At 43.7% G+C, this 21,919-nt stretch overlaps 1 protein-coding gene across 1 annotated transcript; it reads right to left on the reverse strand.

Annotated features, from left to right (window-relative positions):
* Positions 1-5,149: 5,149 nt before the first annotated feature.
* On the reverse strand, positions 5,150-12,665 carry MAP1LC3C (microtubule associated protein 1 light chain 3 gamma). The gene is made up of 4 exons (XM_030195208.1): positions 12,513-12,665; positions 12,357-12,412; positions 11,169-11,275; positions 5,150-5,881 (listed from the first exon to the last, which is right to left on the reverse strand). The coding sequence occupies exons 1-4, from the start codon at positions 12,574-12,576 to the stop codon at positions 5,644-5,646; spliced, it is 465 nt and encodes a 154-aa protein (XP_030051068.1). The 5' UTR covers positions 12,577-12,665; the 3' UTR covers positions 5,150-5,643.
* Positions 12,666-21,919: the final 9,254 nt, after the last annotated feature.

Consider the following 21,919-nt stretch of genomic DNA (forward strand, 5'->3'; position numbering starts at 1 on the left):
AACATCCTCACACCTGTTTTCCATACCTTTCCTAATAATACCCAACATTCTATTCGCTTTCTTAGCCGCAGCAGCACACTGAGCAGAAGGTTTCAGTGTGTTATCGACGACGACACCCAGATCCCTTTCTTGGTCCGTAACTCCTAACGTGGAACCTTGCATGACGTAGCTATAATTCGGGTTCTTTTTTCCCCACATGCATCACCTTGCACTTGCTCACATTAAACATCACCTGCCATTTAGCCGCCCACTCTCCCAGTCTCGTAAGGTCCTCTTAGACAATGCGCCAGAAAGCAGCAACCAGATTTGGTAATGAGCTTTCAAAAGGTCTGAAACATTATTCCTGCCCCCCCATCCTCTCAAACACATAAATGCACACACAAAGTCACAGGCTGAATAAATACAAGACACCTATAGGGGGAAAAAATCCATATATTCAGCAGCAGTACCAAAATGGCTGCAGTGGCGTATTTGGATACTGTGGTGAGTGTTTGATGTTGTCCAGGTAGTTGTGATATTCAGCAACCATCTACATCAATGTTTCCCAAGTCCAGTCCTGAAGTACCCCTTGCCAGTCAGGTATTTAGGATATCCACAATGAATACACATGAACTGGATTTGAATACACTGCCTCCATTATATACAAATCTCTTTCATGCATATTCATTGTGGATATCCTGAAAACCTGAGTGGCAAGGGGTACTCCAGGACAGGACTTGGGAAATACTGATCTACATTTATCAAGCTTAAACTTGCCACTACCCAGATAACTTACGTGTCTGGATAGTACCTCACCCCACATTCTGTGTAGGTGGCAATTTTGGGCATGGATTGCAGAACTGTACCTAAAGTAATTACTAAAATTGGCCTTAACAAGTGCTAATTGGCACCAGTCACTGGTTACATGTGGATCTCTGATCCACGCTTATTCTAGAACCTGAGCACTCAATTCATCCAATGCACAAAAGAAGCATGGTCGAGGGAGGGGCATGGGTAGGTCAAGGGCATGGACTTATAGAACACTTCCTTTTTCACACCTACAGTAACAGGGCCACTGAGAAGGGTGGGCGGTGGGGCAAAATTTTCCAGGCCTGGCACCTCTTTCTCTCTCCTGCTCCTGACAGGACCCAAGAGATCGCGTCCCAACAGGAGGAGAGAGAAAACTCCGGCACCAGGCCTCCCCCCTTGGAGGCAGGGGAGGGCCCAGAGCTTCCTCCAGCACTGCTTTTCTGCCAATTGTTGAGCAGCTCCTCTCAGGCGTGCATGCTCAGTTTTGAAACTGAGCATGCCTTGAGAGGAAAAGCAGCCGCAAGGGCAGGCAGTAAACGCTAGAGGAAGACATCTTTTGTTGGCGGGGCCTTGGGATCCCCCGCCAGCCAAGGTATTTTAATCCTGTTATGTCAACAGCAACGGCAGGAATCAGGGGGAGGGGGGCCCGCAACGGATGATGATTGGGGAGGTAGCAGCCCGGTTCAGTCTCTCGGTGGCCCTGGTGACAGTAGTTAGGAACAAGCATTTACCCCAGCCTTTGGTAGGCAATCATTCTTACACCTAAAGTTAGGTGCAACAAATGTCTTAAGCTAGTATTCTGTAAAAATAAATCTGCACAGAACTGCCTTTATAGAAGTCACACTAGCATGCATCATTTACACAATCTAGGCAGCAGTACTTATCCATAGCAGCTGCTGCTACTGTATGTACCCCCTTGTTTACTAAAGCACACTGCAATGCCAACACAGCCAGTTTGAAGTGAATGGGCTGTGTCAGCACTAGCATGGCTCAGTAAACAGGGGGGGGGGGGGGGGGGGTTAATTTATTGAGATGCAAAAGCAGTTAGGGATCATCTACAATTTACTCTCCTCTTTTTGCAGGACTCAGCCTCTCTTTCAGCCTATTTGGCATTACAACTTTTTTTAATCACAGACTTTAAGTGTGGAAAAGCTTTCCCTATTCTGTCTTTACTGAACACTGCTTAAGTAAAAATATATTGAAAAGGTAACAATTGTATTTTATGTATTTATGCTCATTTCTCCATACCCTTTGGTTTTTGAATTTAACACTCCTCTTTATTTGAAATCAAGGCATAAAAGTCCACATTTACAGAAAAGTGAATTGAGGAGGAGCCTAGTGGTTAGACATCCAGGGTTGCCCACGTCTGCTCCCTGTGATCTCAGGCAAGTAACTTAACCCTCCCTTTGCTTAGGTACAAAATTAGACTAAGCGCTCCCAGGATAGGGGAAGGTCCCAGTGTAACAAAATAACTCACTTTGAGCAACCAGAAACGCTACATGCAAAACCCACATTCACAGCTGTAGAATATGAAGTCCCACCATTAAGCTAAAGCAGAATTTGATAAGCTTATCCTATAAACTGTAGGCCATAAGTACTGCATACTGGGACATACCAAAGGTCCATCAATCCAGGCCACAAGTACCTGCCAAGATCCCAAAAAAGTACAATACATTTTATGCTGCTTATCCTAGAAATAAGCAGTGGATTTTCCCCATCCATTTTAAGAATGGTCTATAGACTTTTCCTTTAGGAAGCCATCCAAAATTTTTAAACCCCGCTAAGCTAACTGCTTTTACTACATTCTCTAGCAACAAATTCCAGACTTTAATTACACATTGAGTGAAGAAAAATTGATTCATTTTAAAATGTACTAGTTTGTAACTTCATTGCTAGTATTTTTTGGAAAGAGGAAACAGCAATTCACGTCTACCTGTTCTACGCCACTCATTAGTTTATAGACCTATCATAAATTGTAGGCCCTTTGCCAGCTTGCTCCAATAATTAAGTTTACGAAAGGCAGAGTCCTCATCTGAAATGCCAAAGGAGATGAAACGGGCATCATTTTGATATTAACAGAAATTTAATGCATAGGTTAAGCCGCTTACTAGTGGAGAGTGGAAAAACTGGTTTAGAGAGTCAGAGCTGTAGATAGGAGTCTGTCCCTCTGCAGTTTGATTTAGAAACCTAGGTGATGCATAGTTGAAGGATTGCACCAGTTGCCCTTAAAGGAAGTCGGGGCATATTAGTTTCTAAAAATATTCCTTTTCATGAAGAGTTAATCCTGTCCAACATCCGAAAGTTGTTTTTTTCAAATCCGATAGGACACCAGACATCATTGGGCAAATTGTTCTGCGCAAAAGACTCTCTGCAAATACTTTTGTTCAGTCAATAAAGTACATGATTAGAAATACAGCTGTCCTTCAGAAAATTGACACTAGTATCCATTTTAAAAGTGGAGTAGTAGGCCTTATTCCTTGTCAGCTACTTTGTAGGTTTACCTAGCAAGTTAACTATGCTAGTAGATGGTACCTTTCTTGATTTAGACAGCAATCCTGGCATTAATTTACATAGCTAAACAGCAATTTTAGGAAGGGCGGAATTTAAAATGTTGATATCCATATGTAGAAGATTGCAGCAAGGGAAGTGGGGTGGTGTGGGAGGGTCCAAAGCAGAAACATGTATTCCCACTTCAGAAGGGAAATGAACAAGTATGGCTCAATACTTCAGCATGATTTACAGTTACTTTCTGGCATATATAGGTTTTGGGGGGGGGGGGGGGGGGGGGGGAAGACTCATTTTAGACAGCCTTTACAGGAGGTTTTATGCTGGGGGGGGAATACCTTAACTGCAGCAGTAGGAGGCATTTAAAGCAGGGATTAAGAGTACTCACATGCATAGGTTGCAGAATGACAAAGGCAATTGTGGAAACGTAGCAACTTAATGTATATTCCCCTCCCCCATTGTAATCTGGAAGCTCCGGTTGCACATGCTGGCAAAAACATGAGTGCTCCTACCTGCACTGCATCAGAGTCTGACAGCCTTTTCTATTAAAAGATACACACATTGGAACTGATCATACCCTGACCCAACATCCCAACTGTCAGTACATTCTATGTTGTCCTATCAGATAGAAATAGCCTTCTACCCACACACAGTCATCCTTTTAAGAGGCAGTAGGCAAGTACTGTGTATGGTGTATAACTGTTGAAACCAAAGCACCACCACCTTATACCATCTTCAACCGACAAGCCATTCGTCTGCCAATAGAAGCAGCATCCTCCAGGACACTTAGTGGCAGTTAAAATAGGCACTGAAATTATACAAATAGTGATTGGTGTTAAAGTATGCACACCATTTATAAAAAGGGTGCTTAGCGCTAGTCCCCACACCAAACGTGCCTACTGAAACCTGGTGTACATGCCAGTGCCCAAGTTGACTGCAGAAACCCAATATTTTAACACTGTGTGCAACTTTGGAATACCCATACTCCCTCCCTTGGCCACACCCTTTTGTATTGCCACTAGTCACTCAGGGCCCAATGCTCAAAGCAAACCATGCTTGGAACATTAGACTGTCTTTGGACAGTGTAAATAAAGTTTCCTGCTAACACACAGGCTTTCAGCCACTGCTTTACCATGCAGAGAAGTGACTGAAAGTCTTATGCTAATGAGCTCACTAGCAATTCTGTGCTATGCTCAGAAACACCCTGCCCTAAGCTGTCAGTTTTAGTTGTTAGGGGTAGAGTGCCTTACTCTACCCCTGAACAGCCTACCCCATTGCTTCCTACTTCCAGCCACCGCCACCCCCGACATGTGCACAAGAGACATTTACTGCAGAGCTCTTGTGGACATGTGCCAGAAGTTCCAAACCCTTTACCGACCAATGCTCAACAGTGTGTATATATAATCTGCATGCCATTAGTGTTGAGCATTGATCATTAAGTAAGGTGATCCACTTGATTTGTGTACAGAGCATAGCTGGCTGTATGCTAGTCTATAATTGCATCCAAGCCAGTGGTTCCCAAACCTGGTCCTGGAGGTACCCCAGCTAGTCAGGTTTACAGGATATCCACAATGATTATTAACAAGAAAATTACATGCAGTGGAGGCAGTATCATGAATATTCATTGTGGATATCCTAAACAGGGGTGGCCTGACCATTAGGCCACCAGAGGTGGGGGCTTCAGGCAGCATTTTACTTTGTCATGGTAATGTTCCAACCCAGCAGCGATTCCCATAAGCTGCCCTGCCACTGCAATGTAACTTCCTGTTTTGTCAGAGGCGGGTGCTGGTGGCAGGGCACCATGGGAAATTGCTGCTGGGTTTGGAACACGAGGTAAATGCCATCAGGGGGAGGTGGCCTGTTAGCCTCAGGTGGCATCTTGCCTTGGGCTGGCCCTGATCCTTAAAAACCCAACTGGCTGGGATGCCTCCAGAACCAGATGGAAAAATCACTGTACTAAGCAAGCATTGTTAGCAGCCAGTTGGCTTGCAATGCACATCCCAGAAATGCATCCCAAATTTGGGTACTATACATATGGCTACAAATCCCTTCCTTCCATAACAATCACCATAGGCAGTAGCACAATCTTACACTTCTTTATTACAATACATTTTTTTTTTTAAGACAACTTAAAAAGTCATAAGTTAGGAGTTATAATGTGCAATACTGTAGGAGCTTTAAAAGATGCATTTCTCAAATATAAAAGTAGAGGCTTAGCCAGGAAAGGAATGCTGATGCTTCGTACTTGTTGGGCCTGCCAACAGCTAAGTCAGTCCTGGAAAACCATGCCGCTCCTTGAACAAATAGGTAAAAACCCAGACCAAGACACCTTCAGCACCACAGTTCCAACTAGCTGCAGCAATGCCATAGGGGGTTTTGTACTTTTAAGACATATTCCACAGGTTTCTCTTCCTTACTGCGTAAATTGCTGCCAAACATTTCCTGGGAAGCATAAGTCATATAAAGAAATCCATCTTCATCCTGGTCATCCTTATACAATTCTGCCAAAGTCAGGGACATACTGGCCAAGCTTTTATTGTTCACCAGCAGGTAAAAGGCTTGAGTAGCATTCAAGGCCAATCGACTCCTACATAAAGAGCAGAGAACAATCCTTAAAACCGTATTTGCATTGCTAACATGAACAGTTAATCCTCTACTCCACAACCCTTCAAGCACTTTAGGCCCCGATCAATTTCTCAGCACTGTAAAATAAATGCCAGAACAGGTAAATACTATGATTTAATAGCGCACATAAATTTGCATGCTATTAGCTTTGGTCATGGGTACTTCTGTGGGAAGATTGTGCCTGGACATGTAGGCCCAGGATGTCAAAAAAATAAATAAATAAACCACACAAACCTGTCAAACATACCAATACAAAGGGGCTGGAGGTCCAGTGGACCTCGAACCCCCCCCCCCCCCTTGTCTTGATGGACAGGAGGAGGGAGTAGCATTCCCTCCTCCCAGTATGGCTTCCCTACCATATAAAAAGGTAGCTATTCCCTTGTATAGTATGGAAGCCTTGCCTAAAACATCCCATGATGCAATGGGCAGGGCGCTGCCATTTTGGAGGCAGCACTGGGAGAAGGGAGTGCTACTCCCTCCTGTCATTTCAAGATATTTGGAGGAGGGGTGTGTGTGTGCTGGAGGTCTACCAGACCTCCGTCTGGTGGGGAGGGTGCCTACTAGTATGCTGGACAGGGCTCCCAATTCCTTCCCAATGCCAGTTCTGAGCTGGCTTAGTTTGCTGCGGGAGCAGCACCTGCTGAGCATTGAAAAGGAACATTTAAGTTCTGTTTAGCATGCATTTGCATGCTACTTGGTCAGAAGCTGACAAGGAGTGAGTTCTACATGCTTGCTGGCTCTGACCATGGGGCAGAAGCAAATTTGGGTGCTTGTATAGTGCTAATAGCCTCTAGCACCCCCATTTGCTTATCATTGGCCTACTAAAGACTTGGTTCATGCTTAGTAAGCAGTTTGAACTAAATGCTTTAAAACTGTTGGCCAGCCTCATTAAACAAACTTTGCCCTTTTTCAACACCCAAGCACATTTTGTGCTATGAAGCTTTAAAAAAAACAAAAAACAAACAAACAAAAAAAAAAAAAAACACACACACACCTTGTTCTCACTATTTGACTCCAGCAGCTCCAACACTGGATGAAGATAAGCTTCAGCCAGGTGTCCCAGAAAATATTCTTATTGAGGCAATCCCTCTTACCATAGGACAGTAAGATTTGGGCAGATGTTCAAGTTGGATACTACTACACAGGTTAATTGTACAGAATCAGCATTTGTAAGCTTTCAGAACTGTAAGGGAATGTGAAGATACTCCTTTCCAAATGAGGAAGTACCAACTGATATGTACTAATTTACTGTTCAAAAAAAAAAAAAAAAAAAAAAAAATTCTGAAGATTGAGACACTTCTCGGTCAAAGCAAAGGAGACAGGTATTAACACCACATCCAGGGCCAGTCCAACCATTAGGTAGGACTAACAGGCTTATTTTCGAAAGAGAAGGGCGCCCATCTTTTGACACAAATCGGGAGATGGGCGTCCTTCTCCCAGGGTCGCCCAAATCAGCATAATCGAAAGCTGATTTTGGGCGTCCTCAACGGCTTTCTGACATGGGGACGAACAAAGTTCACAGGGGCGTGCCTGAAGCATAACAAAGGCGGGACTGGGGCGTGCCTAACACACGAGCATCCTCGGCAGATAATAGAAAAAAGAAGGGCATCCCTGACGAGCAGTTGGGCGACTACTTGATCCATTTATTTTTTTTTAACGACCAATCCTCAAGTGTCCGAACTGACCAGATGACCACCGGAGGGAATCGGGGATGACCTCCCCTTACTCCTCCAGTGGTCACTAACCCCCTCCCACCCTGAAAACAAATTTTAATATTTTTTGCCAGCCTCAAATGTCATACCCAGCTCCATGACAGCAGTATGCGGGTCCCTGGAGCAGTTTTAGTGGGTGCAGTGCACTTCAGGCAGGCAGACCCAGGCCCATCTCCCCCCTACCTGTTACACTTGTGGTGGTAAATGTGAGCCCTTCAAAACCCACCAGAAACCCATATGTAGGTGCTCCCCTTCACCCCTTAGGGCTATGGTAGTGGTGTACAGTGTGGGGAGTGGGTTTTGGGGGAGGGGGCTCAGCACCTGGAAGCAATTTGTGAAGTCCACTGCAGTGCTCCCTAGGGTGCCTGGTTGGTGTCCTGGCATGTCAGGGGAACTAGTGCACTATGAATGCTGGCTCCTCCCACGACCAAATGGCTTGGATTTGGTCGTTTGAGATGGGCATCCTCGGTTTCTGTTACGGCTGAAAATTGGGGACGACCATCTCTAAGGTCGACCTAAATTTCGCGATTCGGGTGTCCCCTGACCGTATTATCAAAACGAAAGATGGACGCCCATCTTGTTTTGATAATACGGGTTTCCCCACCCCTTCACCAGGATGTCCTGTTGAGGACATCCTCAGGAAAACTTGGGCGTCCCTTTCAATTATGTCCCTCCACGTCTTCTGGGGCAGCAGTCAAAACAAAATAGGCCCCAAATGCCAGACAAACTCATCAGCACCTACTTTATCCTACATTTTTAGGAAGTGTGATGACCCATGATTGTTGAGTTTATTAAAAATGTTGGGAGAAGCAGTAGGCTAGTGGGCAAAGCTGAACATTTGCCTAGGACACCCACTACCTTTGTACCAGCTCTGAAGACACTGCTGGAGGAGATTAAAAAGATATTTAAAAGCCAGCTTAAAGTCATATTGTTTGGGAGGATAGAGGGTTTGTCTAACTTGCAAGGCATGGCTCATCCATATACGAGACCCTCATTGGTGTTGCAAAATTAAGACAGTTTCTCACCGTTAGTATTTTAAACAGAAGTCTACAACAGCTGTTACTTCAAGACCACAACTTGTATGACAAAATGTGAAAATGGTATAAACTAATCTTGTGTGAAAGTATTAAATGAAAGGGCCAGAGAGGCCGTGCAGATAGCACTCAAAAATTGAGCACTTGAACATTATTGGTCCCTCTAATTTGAATCTAATGTGCAATCATTTGAGGATTTTTTTGCTCCAAAAACAGCAACAGATCACTAGTTTAGTGGGTCTAAAATTTAATGCCACAACTCACATAATCATATGTAGCAGCTTGCCCACAGATAGCAATGCATAACAATTCTGTAAAGATGCAGTTAAGAGTGCAGAATTTAGTGGATATATTTGCCCGTTAAACATTAAGAGGCTAGTACTATGAATGACAACCAGTGTCACCATTTGTTAGGTATTAATAAAGTTATTGATTACCTTAGCACAATATACTACAGATATGTGTTTAATGCCAGAGCCAGGGTCCTGCTTTACAACCTCTTCCAGCCAGATGAACACAATAGTGTTCAGAACCACTGCCTATCCCCTTACTGGAGGGGCAGTAGCTACAGACCAAACTTGGGAAGGTAGGAAAAGGTTAGAAATCGCTAGCCCTATTAAAATTTTAAGGAACCTCTCTGTATCATTGGCTGAAGTCCAGGTTGAAAAAATGGGCCACTGTTATGTCTCTGGCTAACAGGCTTAGGGCTCCTAACTGGGAAGGATGTGTGACCAGGTTTGCAGTCTGGTTTAGATATGGTGGAGTGGAGGAAAGAAATAAAGGGAACCTAGTTAAAAATTACTAGAATTAAGACCCATGCTAATGTAACCCCTAAACAGATTGATCAAAGGACTGATGCCCAGATGCTCCAGGGGAGTAGCCAAACCCCCAGTTTTGGTTGGGCAGTACTCCACCCTGTCCCACCCTCTCTCAAACATCCTCCCTCCCCTGCATACCTTTTTAAGTAGCATATTTTCACCGGCAGTGAGCAGCAACTAATACACACAGCTCATGTTGGTCCCACAGCCTTCCTTCTGATGCAACTTCCCGTTTCCACACAGGCGGGAATACATCAGAGGGAAGGTTGTGGGGTTGGTGCGAACAGTACGCATCAATCGCTGCAGGTGAAGATCTGCAGGAGGGGCAGTTGTTGGGAGTTCTTGGCTGTTGGGGCTTGGGGATCCCTGCCAGCCACATCATAGGTGTGCTGCTACTGGGTAGGCCTGAGCCCAAAGTGTGTGGGGGCCTGGGCTCACCCTTGGCTACGCCACAGATGCTCAAAACAGCACCAGAAAAATACCGCCACAACAGCACTGCAACATAGCACCCTAATGCTCGGTGCTAATGACATGCAAATTTAGGTACATGTCAGTACCGAGTATTAGGGAGCTGTTTTGAAGTTAGGAGAAAAGATGGTGCCTGTGTTGAAGAACTGTATACCAAGAACAGCCCTTCAGTATAAGCTCAGAACTCAGGGAGGGGAGAAGAAAGCCGGTTATTACAAGATACACTACATTTCTGAGCAAACTTTGATCTCGTCTCGCCCTCTCTCTCTGACTTTTGGCTCCTTCCTTGGCTTGCTGCCCCCCCTCCAAGAAAAGTCCTCATTAAAAAAAAAAAAAAAAAAAAGTTTTTCTTGTGGAAGACAGGCCTGAGCTCAAATTCCCTTCTAATGTAGGGGCAGATGGACATGGAAGCAATTGTGAAGTCCTACTACAGGCAATGCATTCAACCCCAACATGAGCTCTGAAATGGCATTAGGCAAAGACCTCTGAGCACTGCAGGGAATACAAAATGTAAGTTTAATGTTATTGGCGTGCTCACTGTGGTAGGGGGCTCTGAATATTGAGTGCCGGCAAACACAGGCACTAATGGCCTCTAGTGCCTACGTTTGCTTCTGAGCATTTGGGCCTGGAAGTCTAATGGAGTAGGAAAAAGCCTCCAAGTTGGGGGTTCTCAACCCAGAGAGACTTAACCAGTCCGGTTTTCAGGATACCCACAATCAGTGCATTTAGGTGCCGGTACTCACATACCAGATCACCCTTTAAGGGTGGGGTGATCACTGAGGGACCCCCCCACCCCACAACAGCCAGGCCTTCTACAACCAGCTAGAGAATGTATGACAAGGCAGAAGGAATTGGTGTGTAGAGCCTGAGCTCTTTCATTAAAAACTTGGGAAACATGGGTCAATTTTGTCAGACAATAAAAAAGGTGCTAGTACTCAGTACCCCCTCAAAAAAAAAAAAAAAAAAAAAAAAAAACCCTGCCCACAATGAATATATATGAGAAGCATGCAGTGTTTGTTGTATGCAAACCTGACTAGCCTCGATAGGCTTCTCTGTAGAGAACATGTAGAAGCTCATTTTCAAATCACAGCCTTACAGTGCTAACATTATGTACTTCGCGAGTCCGTGCTTTAAAAATTAGCACCTTAGTGCCTCATTCACAACATCCAATTTAAACAGATCAGTCCCTGTCTAAATAAAGAACACTCCACACGTACCTAATGATAGTTACGAACTGGGTCATGGACAGATCTCGGGGAACAAGGAATTTTGTTTTGTCCAGCAGGGGAAGGCTCTTTTCACGTTGGTATCTTTCAACAATTACCTATTAACAGAGGCAATTCAAATTCCCGTCAGTAATCCCGAATACAAAAGCAAGTTTCAGCTGGTTTGATAGTCATTTAAGTTCACTATTGCAATTCCCTCCCCCACATCCAGTCACCCGAGACTTTGACTAGCAACTAGTAGATTACACTAACCTACCCCACACCCCTCCCCCTTAAGTGGCCATCTGCAGATTTTAAGTATTTTATAGTCTAAAATTTTTTTTATGCGTTTATACACATTCTTGACAAAGTGTTACAACTGACAGCTTTCATGCTGTTTAATAAAAAAAAAAAAAAAGTTATAAGGTTGACTGACCCGAGAAGTTATACCTGGCCGTAAAGTCTAGGCTAAAATCCCACCTTTTTGATGCTGCTTTTAACTCCTAACCCCTATTCATTTGTTGTATCATTCCCACTTAAGTAATTCCCTTATCCGTCCTGATTAGATTGTAAACTCTCTCAAGTGTACAGCGCTGCGTACGTCTAGTGGCGCTATAGAAGTGATTACATTAGTTAATAGTAGCAGTATTTCTAGTGTGACCATCAAACTTCTCGTATATTAGGAAAGCGACTGAGGACGATTATGCCCATTGCTACAGTGAGTACTCCAACTTGCAGTCCTTGGCGCCATAGGAAACCAGAAGTTTACGGGGGAGGGGATATACAATAATAAGCCCCTCAAGGGGGGAGATTAACAACAACAAAAAGTCGCAGTTTCATTATTTTGTTACAGAACTACAATATATTTTTAAAGCAGCATAAAATTGAGGAGTTCCCAGAAAGAAGTAGTAGTCTGCATTTAGAAGCATCAGCTATCCAACCGCTCACTACACCTCGATTCCAGCTCGATCAGAGCATTAGAAACAAACCTACCCTACGAACATGCCTTGTGGAAAATCTGGCACAGCCTAGAACCACAATGTGCCCTAGTACAGCCCGCAAGTTTATAAGGGAAATTTTTTTTTTTTTACAGAATTGAAACAGGGGAATTAAAGTTGCAAGGCATAACTTCTATGTCACATTTTCCAAAAGCTCACATTTTAAACACAATACCAATACTAAGAAACCAAGACTACTCACTGGGATTTTTGTTGGGAATTTAGCCCTAATCCCAGCTACTTCTTCTTTTCTGGTTTCTGCAGTGAATGAGACAGGCACACATTTAAATTTTTTCGCATACGAGCTTAGACATGTCAGAGTACAAATGTGTAGTCAAACAGCAATCCTACAACTTACGTAAGTTTTTCCTCTGTTTGAAAGGTTTAGTGGATTGGTTTTTCTGGGAACGCTCTTGATGCATTTTCTTGGCCCAGTTCCAGAAACCAAAAGCCCTCCCTCTAGAGGCAAACCGTTTCTTATTTTCCCCCCTCCTCCAAGCCCTCACCACAGTTGTGTTCACAGTTTTTGTAGTGGTTCCTGCCCACCTACCTTATATAGTGCATGCTGCTCATAGCCGCCCCTTCCCCCCCCCCCCTCCAGCCAGGGGATGGAATGGGATGGCCAGGCTTGGCATTTGTCATGAATTAGCTTTGCTTTAACAGACTAACTAAAAAAAAAAAATCACTTCTGGTTAGTTCTGCACGTCCAGAATTTGGTAAAAATAACCAAATCACACACCATAACTAAAATTTTCAGGACCATGACCCCAAGAAACAACAAAACCAACATTTTATTTTAGTACAATCCATCTTGGTGCTACCAGAGGGGGAGGGGTATGTGTTGAGATATTGCAAACTGTCAACACATGCAGAACTCCCGAGCAACTCTGTTTTTAGGTGATGACCTTTGGCCATTCTTCGTTTGTTTTTTTTTTACTTACCGGGCTTGTGCGTAGTAGCAGTTTGTAGTCCTGCAGAGTGTTTAATTCATTAATAGCATATTTTTATTACCCAGTTTTTTGTATGGTTTGGGGCGGGCAGCCATTCGTTTTTCTCTGGTTGTCAGAACTTCCCAAACTAACATGTAGACCTCATCAGCAACCTCTAGAGTTTTCGGCATATCCCAAAATGAATATGCATAAGATAAATCTGCATATGCTGGAGGCTTATGCAAATTTTATATTATGTATATTCATTGTGGATATTCTGATAGTCTGACTGGGACTGGGTCCCCAAGATCGGTTTGGAAAGCCCTGGTTTATGTACAATATATTTGCTGAGCAATAGAATGACCAGTTTCCTAGAAGTAGGTAGGGTTTAAGACAGTCCTAGCTGTGTTTAATGTCCCTTCAGACACATTTTGATGCTTGTGATGATACTCAGTATCAGAGCTTCCAAGTTACCCAGTTCCAAAAGGGAGATTTTAGGCCAGTCCTGGGTTCAGCCAACCCTATCCTGATGGGTTATGGGACCTGCAGCAGTGGCGTAGCCAAGGGTGGGCTTGGGTGGGCCCAGGCCCACACACTTTGAGCTCAGGCCCACCAGTAGCAGCACACCTATGATGTGGCTGGCAGAGATTCCTAAGCTGAAAACTCCCAACAACTATCCCTCCTGCTTACCTTATAAATAGCAGATCTTCGCCTGCAGGAAGCAGCGACTGATACATACTGCTTACACCAGCCCCACAGCCTTCCCTCTGACGTATTCCCGCCTATGCGGAAAGAGGAAGCTGTATCAGTGGGAAGGATGTGGGGCCTACATGAGTAGTGTGTATTAGTTGCTCCTCACTGAAAATCTGAAATTTAAAAGGTGTGCAGGGGAGGAGGGATATTTGAGAGACCATATGGCATGCAGGCGAGAGGAGAGACCAAATCACCTATGGGATGGGATGGGTTCTTCTGCCCACCCATCTTGGGCCCAGGCCCACCCAAAATTGGGTGTCTGGCTACGCCTCTGACCTGCAGCACTGATTTCAATGGGAAGAGTCAAGGACTACAAATACACATGCTTTTGGGATGTAAGTTCAAAACCAGGACTGATCATAAAGTCTCCCTCTTGGAACTGGGTAACTTGGCAAATTCAAGAGAGACATCACAGTGCGATGATTTGAAACGTCAAATATGTATGCAAAATCCTCCCCTCCCCCATTCTTTTTCTGGTTTGATTTTGGAGGTTGGGATTTTGGGGGCTCATTTTCAAAGCACTTAGCCTTCCAAAGTTCCATAGAAACCTATGGAACTTTGGAAGGCTAAGTGCTTTGAAAATATTTATATCTCCCTGTTATGTGAAAAAATGGATTTGCTAATTTCTTGAACTTTTAAGAGGTAATTTTCAAACTGTTTGCACTGGGGAAAAAGTTGAGTACTTTGTTTTTACAACAGGACTTCGCCTGGGCTTAATTTGTAGAACAAAAAAAAAAAAAAAAAAGGAAGTAGATCTTTGCAGTCACACCCCTCCTACCCCCCCTACCCCAGCTAGCTGCACAAATTGGCTGCTCAATTATGCTCAATCCAAACAGAAATTACTCAGGTGCGGGAAGAGCTTAATTCCCTGCAGTTGGAGTCTATAGAATTCATCTTAGACTCCTAAAACAACAGTATTATGAGCACAGCAACAAGGTTGAGAGGTTAAGCTTGAAGGCTTGACAAGAAACAGCTGGAAATAAGTATAACAAAAATTCGGAATGCCAAAGGAGATCTACTTATTAGGGAACAGGAAATACATGCCCAGTTTCTGGAATTTTATACACAGCTCTCAGGGTATTTTGGACTATCTTCAGGATATTCGAATACCTGTATTACAGGAAGAAGTTAGAGACCAATTGGACGTCCCAATTTCTGGAAAGGAGATTTTAACTTATAAAAACATTATCCCAGGGGAAGTCACCAGGGCTGGATGGGTTTACCAATGGTTTTTATAAGAATTTTCAATATCAATTGATGGGGTTGTTGATATGAGTGTTTAACTCATTATCCTCAGGTCCGAATCTGTTGACTGCAATGAATATGTCGGGTATTTCTATTCTTTGTAAACCTGGACAGGATCCTACCTGCTTCGGTTCCAATAGGCCTATCTCATTGATCAGTGTGGATCTGAAGATATTGGCTAAAGTGTTGGCAAATAGATTGGCCCTACAGATGCCCACATTGGTCAAATCAAATCAGGTGGGGTTTGTCCCTGGGCAGCAGATCTTGGATAATATTAAGCATGTCCTCCATTTGATCTGGGTGGCCCAGAGGAAGCGGGAATCATCTATGTTAATAGCGATCGATGCTGAAAAAGTATTTGACCACGTTCATTGGGATTTTATGTTTGAAGTGCTACATAAGGTAGGAGTGGAGCCCACATTTATTTCTTGTCTGTCTTCCCTTTTATTCTAGTCCGCAGCCTGTATAAAGATCAATGGAACTTATATGGATATACTTTGCTTTGGGTAGAGGAACTCACCAGGGGTGCCCGGTATCGCCCAATTTGTTTGCATTAGTGATGGAGCCATTCGCCTACCGGATTAGGGAGCCGGTGGATATAAAAGGTGTGGTTGTGGGGCAGCAGGTCCTTAAGACCTCTCTGTTTGCTGATGACATTATTCTGTCTCTGAGTCGCATCTCTCCCTCCCATCTCTTCTGTAGGAAATTAAAGTACATGGCTTTGTCTCTAGCTTTAAGGCCAAGTTGGACAAGATGGATGCACTCAATATTGCTCTTGACGGAGAGGAGTTGGCACGGATGAAGGATAATTTTCCCTTTAAGTGGGTGCGTTCACACTTTAAATATTTGGGGATTAAACTCTCTGGTGATCTCTTTTCTCTATATGAGCTTAACTATATATCCTTGCTCAAAACAATACAAGAGGATTTACGAGATTGGGCTAAGGGCCACTTCTCCCTCTTGGGTAGATTTATTGTGAAAATGAATATTCTGCCTTGCCTTCTATATTTATTCCAAGCTCTTCCCATCCCTATTTCTGGACATACCGTAGTCACTGGCAGAATCATCTTCATGGCTTTATTTATTTAGGGGGGGGGGGGGGGGTAGAAAGCTTCAGTGGGCTAAGAGACTGTTATTTACAACAAGAGTGCTGGGGGTGCCAGAGTTGTGTGCCTATTATCTGGTTTCACAACTTAGACATACACACACAGGACTGGAGAAACTTTATGTACAAATAGAACAGCACTACACTCCTTTAGGTCAGTTGTCAGACTTGCTTTGGTTACCACAGAGAAGCATGTCCCAGCTCTGCAGTATTAATCCCTATGTTGCCCATATTTTTCATTTATGGCTCCGGGTGACACGCTCGCCTCAACCTCATAATACTCATATTAGCTCCTTTGACTGCTCTTTTCCCACATAGTTCTGCGAGCAGAAGGCTATGGTGAGGCGCTGGAGGGAGAAAGGGATTTTCCATATCTCCCAATTATTTCAAGGTGATCATTTAACTGTTTTTCAGTGCCTCCAGCAAAAGTATGGGTTGAGGAGCTCTAATTTTTTTTCTACTTGCAATGTAGGCACAATTTAATAGGTAGATCATCCGGGGGGGGGGGGGGGGGGGGGATCTTTAGGCAGGAGATGGGCCCTCTAGAGCAGCATTTTTCAACCACTGTACTGCGGTGGCTCCCCAGGTGTGCTGTGGTTGACAGGGGATCCCGGGGGGATCTCTTCTGGCCTGCCGTTTTCTGGCTCTGCATCTATGCGTGCTCTCAAGAAGCTGCAGCCGGCTCTCAGTGATGATTTGGTCCGGGTTCAGCAGCACTTCCCGTTCCACCTCCTGTGGGAGTATATGAGCCTTTCGGTGACCACCTACATAAACAGGGTCCTCCAAGATGTCCAAGTACTGCCTCCTCCTCCCTCAATAATTATGTGCAGCTGCACTTGATCTATGCCCAGGCTGATTCAGCAAGGCTCACACTGACACACACACAGACTAGCAGCATCAAAGGTCACCTGATCTACTGATGCATGTGTGTGGTGACCTCCTCGTGCAGCTGGCCAATGCAGGTGTCAGTGTGAGTCTTGCTGCATCAGAGAGAGTAAAGAGCAAGTGCAGCACTGAATTACTGAAGGGAAGACTCAGAGGACCTGTTACCAAAAGCAGTGAGTGTTTGATGTTATGAGTCTCAGATGAGGACTGATGGGGGGCTGGAGTGTGGGTATAGGGAGGGGGGCTGGAAAAATATGAATGGTATGTGGGTGCAAGGAGGGGGCTGGAAAAAAGATGGGTGATGTGTGTGTTTGAGTGCATGTGTGCATGTAGGAAGGGGGCTAGAAAAAGATAGATGATCTGTGTGGGCAGGGTGGTGAGCCTGGAAAAAAAAAAGATGTATGGCATGTGGCTGCAGAGAGAGCGGCTAGATTGTGGGTACACAGAGAGAGGCTGGAAAAAAAGGTAGATGGAGAGTGGGTGCAGGGCAGGGGCTGGAAAAAAGATGGATGGTGTGTGTGTGCATGGGGACCTAGAAAAAAAGGTAGATGGAGTGTGGGTGCAGGGAGGGGACTGAAGTAGTGCAGGGAGAGGGGCTAGAAAATATAGGTCGTGTGTGGGTACAGAGAAGGAGACTGGAGAAAATGGATGCTGGAGTGTGGGTGCAGGGAGGGGGGCTGGGTGCAGGGAGAGGGGCTGGAAAAAAGGTGGATGGAGTGTGGGTGCAGGGAGAGGGGCTGAAAAAACATCACCAAGAACGCATTTCCCACTGATTTAGTTTTTAAAGATGAGAGTGTTGGGTGGAAGGATTCGCTTTAAAATTGTTGTTTTTGAATGCATGTTATTTGTGGCTATAATGATAACACAGAGTTTAAAATTTTTAATTATTGAACTTTAAACACAATCTTAATACTCATTTGTTAAATGATAAAATATATATATATATCTTTGGCTGACCACTAGAATTTGCTACCTGTGTTCCTGTGCTCCATCTGCTGAATGCCTTTGGCTGAAATCCCATGCGCATGCTGACTTCGTATAGTTCAGATTCTTGCTGACCTCCTTCCAATCTGCTCTTTCACTTGCCAAACAGGACTACTACATCCATTTGACAAATTCTCTTGGCTAAAACCCACGTCTCTTTACCACACTGAACTCTCTCCTCAAAATGCCTTCACTTCCAAACCCCACCCCCTTCACTTTCTCCTCAGACTATGGCTGAGTATTTTCATGGCAAGGTTCACAAGATTAACCTTGAGTTCTCAACTAAGTCATCTCCACCTCTCCTTTCCTCAGTCCATTCTGTCAACTTTCTTTCAAACGGCGATCAACTTTAAGTGTCGTTTATAGAACTGTGATATGTAGGGTTACCATATTTTGTCCCCCGAAAAGGAGGACACATGCCCTGCCCCCACTACACACCCCACCCCGCCCCTGTCATGCCCTCGCTCCGCCCCTGTCACATTTTCCGCTCCCCCCTGTCACACACCCCGTTACCCCCTCCCCTTACCTTACTACTGCCCTGGTGGTCTAGTGACCTTTTCAGGGCAGGAAAGAGCCCCCTCTTTCCTGCCTGGAGCGCTGCCCTGCATGTGTCCTTTGTGTTGCTGATCTCGGCGCCGATTCAAAATGGCTGCCAAGAGTTGAAGTCTTGCGAGGTCACTTCAACTCTTGGTGGCCATATTGAATTGTCGCCGAGATCAGCAACACAAAGGATGCATACATGGCAGCGCTCCGGGCAGGAAAGAGGGGGCTATTTCCTGCCCCGATGGCAGAAGAGGTCACTAGACCACCAGGGCAGTAATAAGTAAGGGGAGGGGAGGCTAGCAATCTGACCAGAAATCTGGACAAATGGTCAGATTGGCAAAACCCGTCCGGTTGCCTGGACATGTCCTCAAAAAAAGGACATGTCCGGGTAAATCTGGACATATGGTAACCCTAGAGATATGTGCAATTTTTCAGCACTGATTTTTGAGCAGCATTTATAGAATTGCCTCTTATATGCAAATTCTAGATCAGCAATTATGTGCGTAATTGCAATTATAGAATAAAAGTTATACACTTACCTTTAGCGCAATTCCTTATGATATCTCAACGGCTGGTGTGAATGCTCACACCTAACTGCTGTCAGTTAGGTACACAACAGATTATATTCTATAACCTGTGCACATAAGAGGTAGGCATGCCCCTGACCTGCTCATGCACCTCCTAGACCCTTTGCAATTGCACCCTATGGATTTTGCATGCTCATGGGCCGATGCTCAGAACTCCCACACTAAAGCCAACAGCACAGAAACCTAGCTCGCAAATGCTCAAAGGAAATGGTATTCAAATTATATATGCACTCTAAAATCGAAAGCAAGGAGGGAACGTGTGTGGTACATGCACAGAAGAGTTTCACAGTAAGCTCAGCTCTCATGTGCATGCGCCAGGCTAACCTGAAAGTGAAGTACACATTAGTGCCCTTTTCGCATTTCAAAAATTTTTTTTTTTTTACTTGGAAGGCTTATATTTCAATTCAGGTTATCAATAGAAATCAAACAAAATAAAACATGGAAAAGAAAATAAGATGATACCTTTTTCATTGGACATAACTTAATACATTTCTTGATTAGCTTTCGAAGGTTGCCCTTCTTCGTCAGATCGGAAATAAGCAAATGTGCTAGCTGACAGTGTATATAAGTGAAAACATTCAAGCATTACTATGACAGTCTGACAGGGTGGGAGGATGGGGGTGGGTCGGAGGTATGCATGGGGACATCAAAGCATATCATTGATATTCTAACAGGATGGGTGTGGATAAGTGAGGAGTAAATTGAATCTTGTCTTGAGCATCTGGCCTGTTTCTCCAATATAGCATCCTTCGTTACATTTTTTACACTGAATGATATATACCACATTGGAAGATGAGCAAGTGAAAGATCCCTTTATGTTGAATATCTTTCCTTTGTGGATAACTGTGGGGGTCCTGTGAAATAATGAAAGGTAAAGTTACAGTGAGAATACTGAAAGGTAACTTTAAAACCATACAAGAACGTAAGACCTTTGAAGTCAGAATGATTGAATATTTTAACACCCAACAGAAAGGACTTAAAAAGGATCTGGGGTTCCTAGCCCATTACAAACCATAAAGCTGTATGTCTCTGTTGATCACCCTCCCCTCACCTATCCACACCCATCCTGTTAGAATATCAATGATATGCTTTGATGTCCCCATGCATACCTCCGACCCACCCCCATCCTCCCACCCTGTCAGACTGTCATAGTAATGCTTGAATGTTTTCACTTATATACACTGTCAGATAGCACATTTGCTTATTTTCGATCTGACGAAGAAGGGCAACCTTCGAAAGCTAATCAAGAAATGTATTAAGTTATGTCCAATAAAAAAGGTATCATCTTATTTTCTTTTCCATGTTTTATTTTGTTTGATTTCTATTGATAACCTTAAGAGTGGACTAACACGGCTACCACACTCCTCTACTTCAATTCAGGAAACAGGTGCCTATGTATGCTTTCACTTTTGGGTTTGCTTGGACTCACACACATTTATTTCTTAGCACCAGCGCTTACAGGCTTGCACGGGCTTTCTTCCTCTTCCAAAAGAAATCAAAACTGGCAGATTTTACAGAAAGGATCGTGAGAAATCCTCTCTTCAAGCATGCTCTGAGCTGGCATTATTTTTTCAGCCGTAAGAGTGGTTTTGTTCAGTGCACTGTTCTCTCAGCATTAGCAGGGAATAGGAAATGACCTCATTAACATCCATTTGACTATATTTGCATGCTATTTGAACTAATCTTTGGTGCACACATTATCTCCCACGCTAAAGCTCTCTGAGCATTCTGCGATCACTAACGACGGTGCTAATCGCCTCTAGCACCGGAATTATGTTTTGAGCATTGGCCTGTCAATCTGTAGAATACTGACTAAGGGCAGCTATGTGCAAAAGTGCAAATTTGCATGAATTAGTGCCAATTAACACCAATTATAGCCTATTATTGGTTGTTAATGCCAATTAGCAGCTAATTTAACAATTAAATTGCATGCATAACTGGACTCTTCTATAACCTGTGCATGCAACTTAATTAGGGAGACTATGTTGGGAAAATGAATAATCTATTTCAATCAAAACTCACCAAAAAGAGAAAAGCATACTTCACAATATAGTATACAAATGTTAAAAAGTTTGCCAATCTTGCACACTCCGGAGCACCCGTACCATTCATGCAATATATTTAAAGAAGACTTCAGAGCTCCAAGATTGTACTATAACAAAGTAACTTACAATCTTACAAAGAGTAGAATGATGTGGTAGCCATCACCCTACTCAAGATGGAAGATACCGCATATAGCCGTATCTGAAGAAGAAGGGTTACCTTCAAAAGCTAATCAGAAAATGTATTGAGTTAGTCCAATAAAAAAGGTATCATCTTATTTTCTTTTCTATGTTTTATTTTATTTTTATTGATTACCTTTAATCTTACAAAGGAGTCCCTATTATTACCATCAGTCTCAAATTTGTGTGAAAGAGAAAAAAGAACATTGTAGCAAATACTCCACTCTAAAGGCAGAGAAAAAGCCCACTGTTCACAAAAACCTCCACACAATATTAAATCATGAATACATGATATGGGGGCCACAGAGTGTCAAGACAAAAAGCAAAAAACAAAAAAAAAAAAAAAAAAAAAAAAAAATTAGCCTTTGCATAAAATAAATAAAAGCACAAACAGCAAAGGTGTCAAAAAAGTTCCAAAACAAATGGTGAGGTGCAGAAATGTATTGGTAGGTATCAAAGTCTCAACATATTTTGGCCATAAGGCCTGTCTCAGGAGTCAATACCCACAATTT

This window comes from Microcaecilia unicolor, chromosome 3 (genome assembly GCF_901765095.1).
Source record: "Microcaecilia unicolor chromosome 3, aMicUni1.1, whole genome shotgun sequence".
Taxonomy (NCBI): Eukaryota; Metazoa; Chordata; class Amphibia; order Gymnophiona; family Siphonopidae; genus Microcaecilia; species Microcaecilia unicolor.

Excerpts from the sequence above, each read along its gene's own strand:
- MAP1LC3C (XM_030195208.1), bottom strand. The coding sequence starts at position 12,576 with ATGCATCAAGAGCGTTCCCAGAAAAACCAATCCACTAAACCTTTCAAA. Across the intron at positions 11,276-12,356 it reads AATTCCCAACAAAAATCCCA|GTAATTGTTGAAAGATACCA; the intron begins GTGAGTAGTCTT and ends CTCTGTTAATAG. Across the intron at positions 5,882-11,168 it reads CAGTTCGTAACTATCATTAG|GAGTCGATTGGCCTTGAATG; the intron begins GTACGTGTGGAG and ends CTCTTTATGTAG.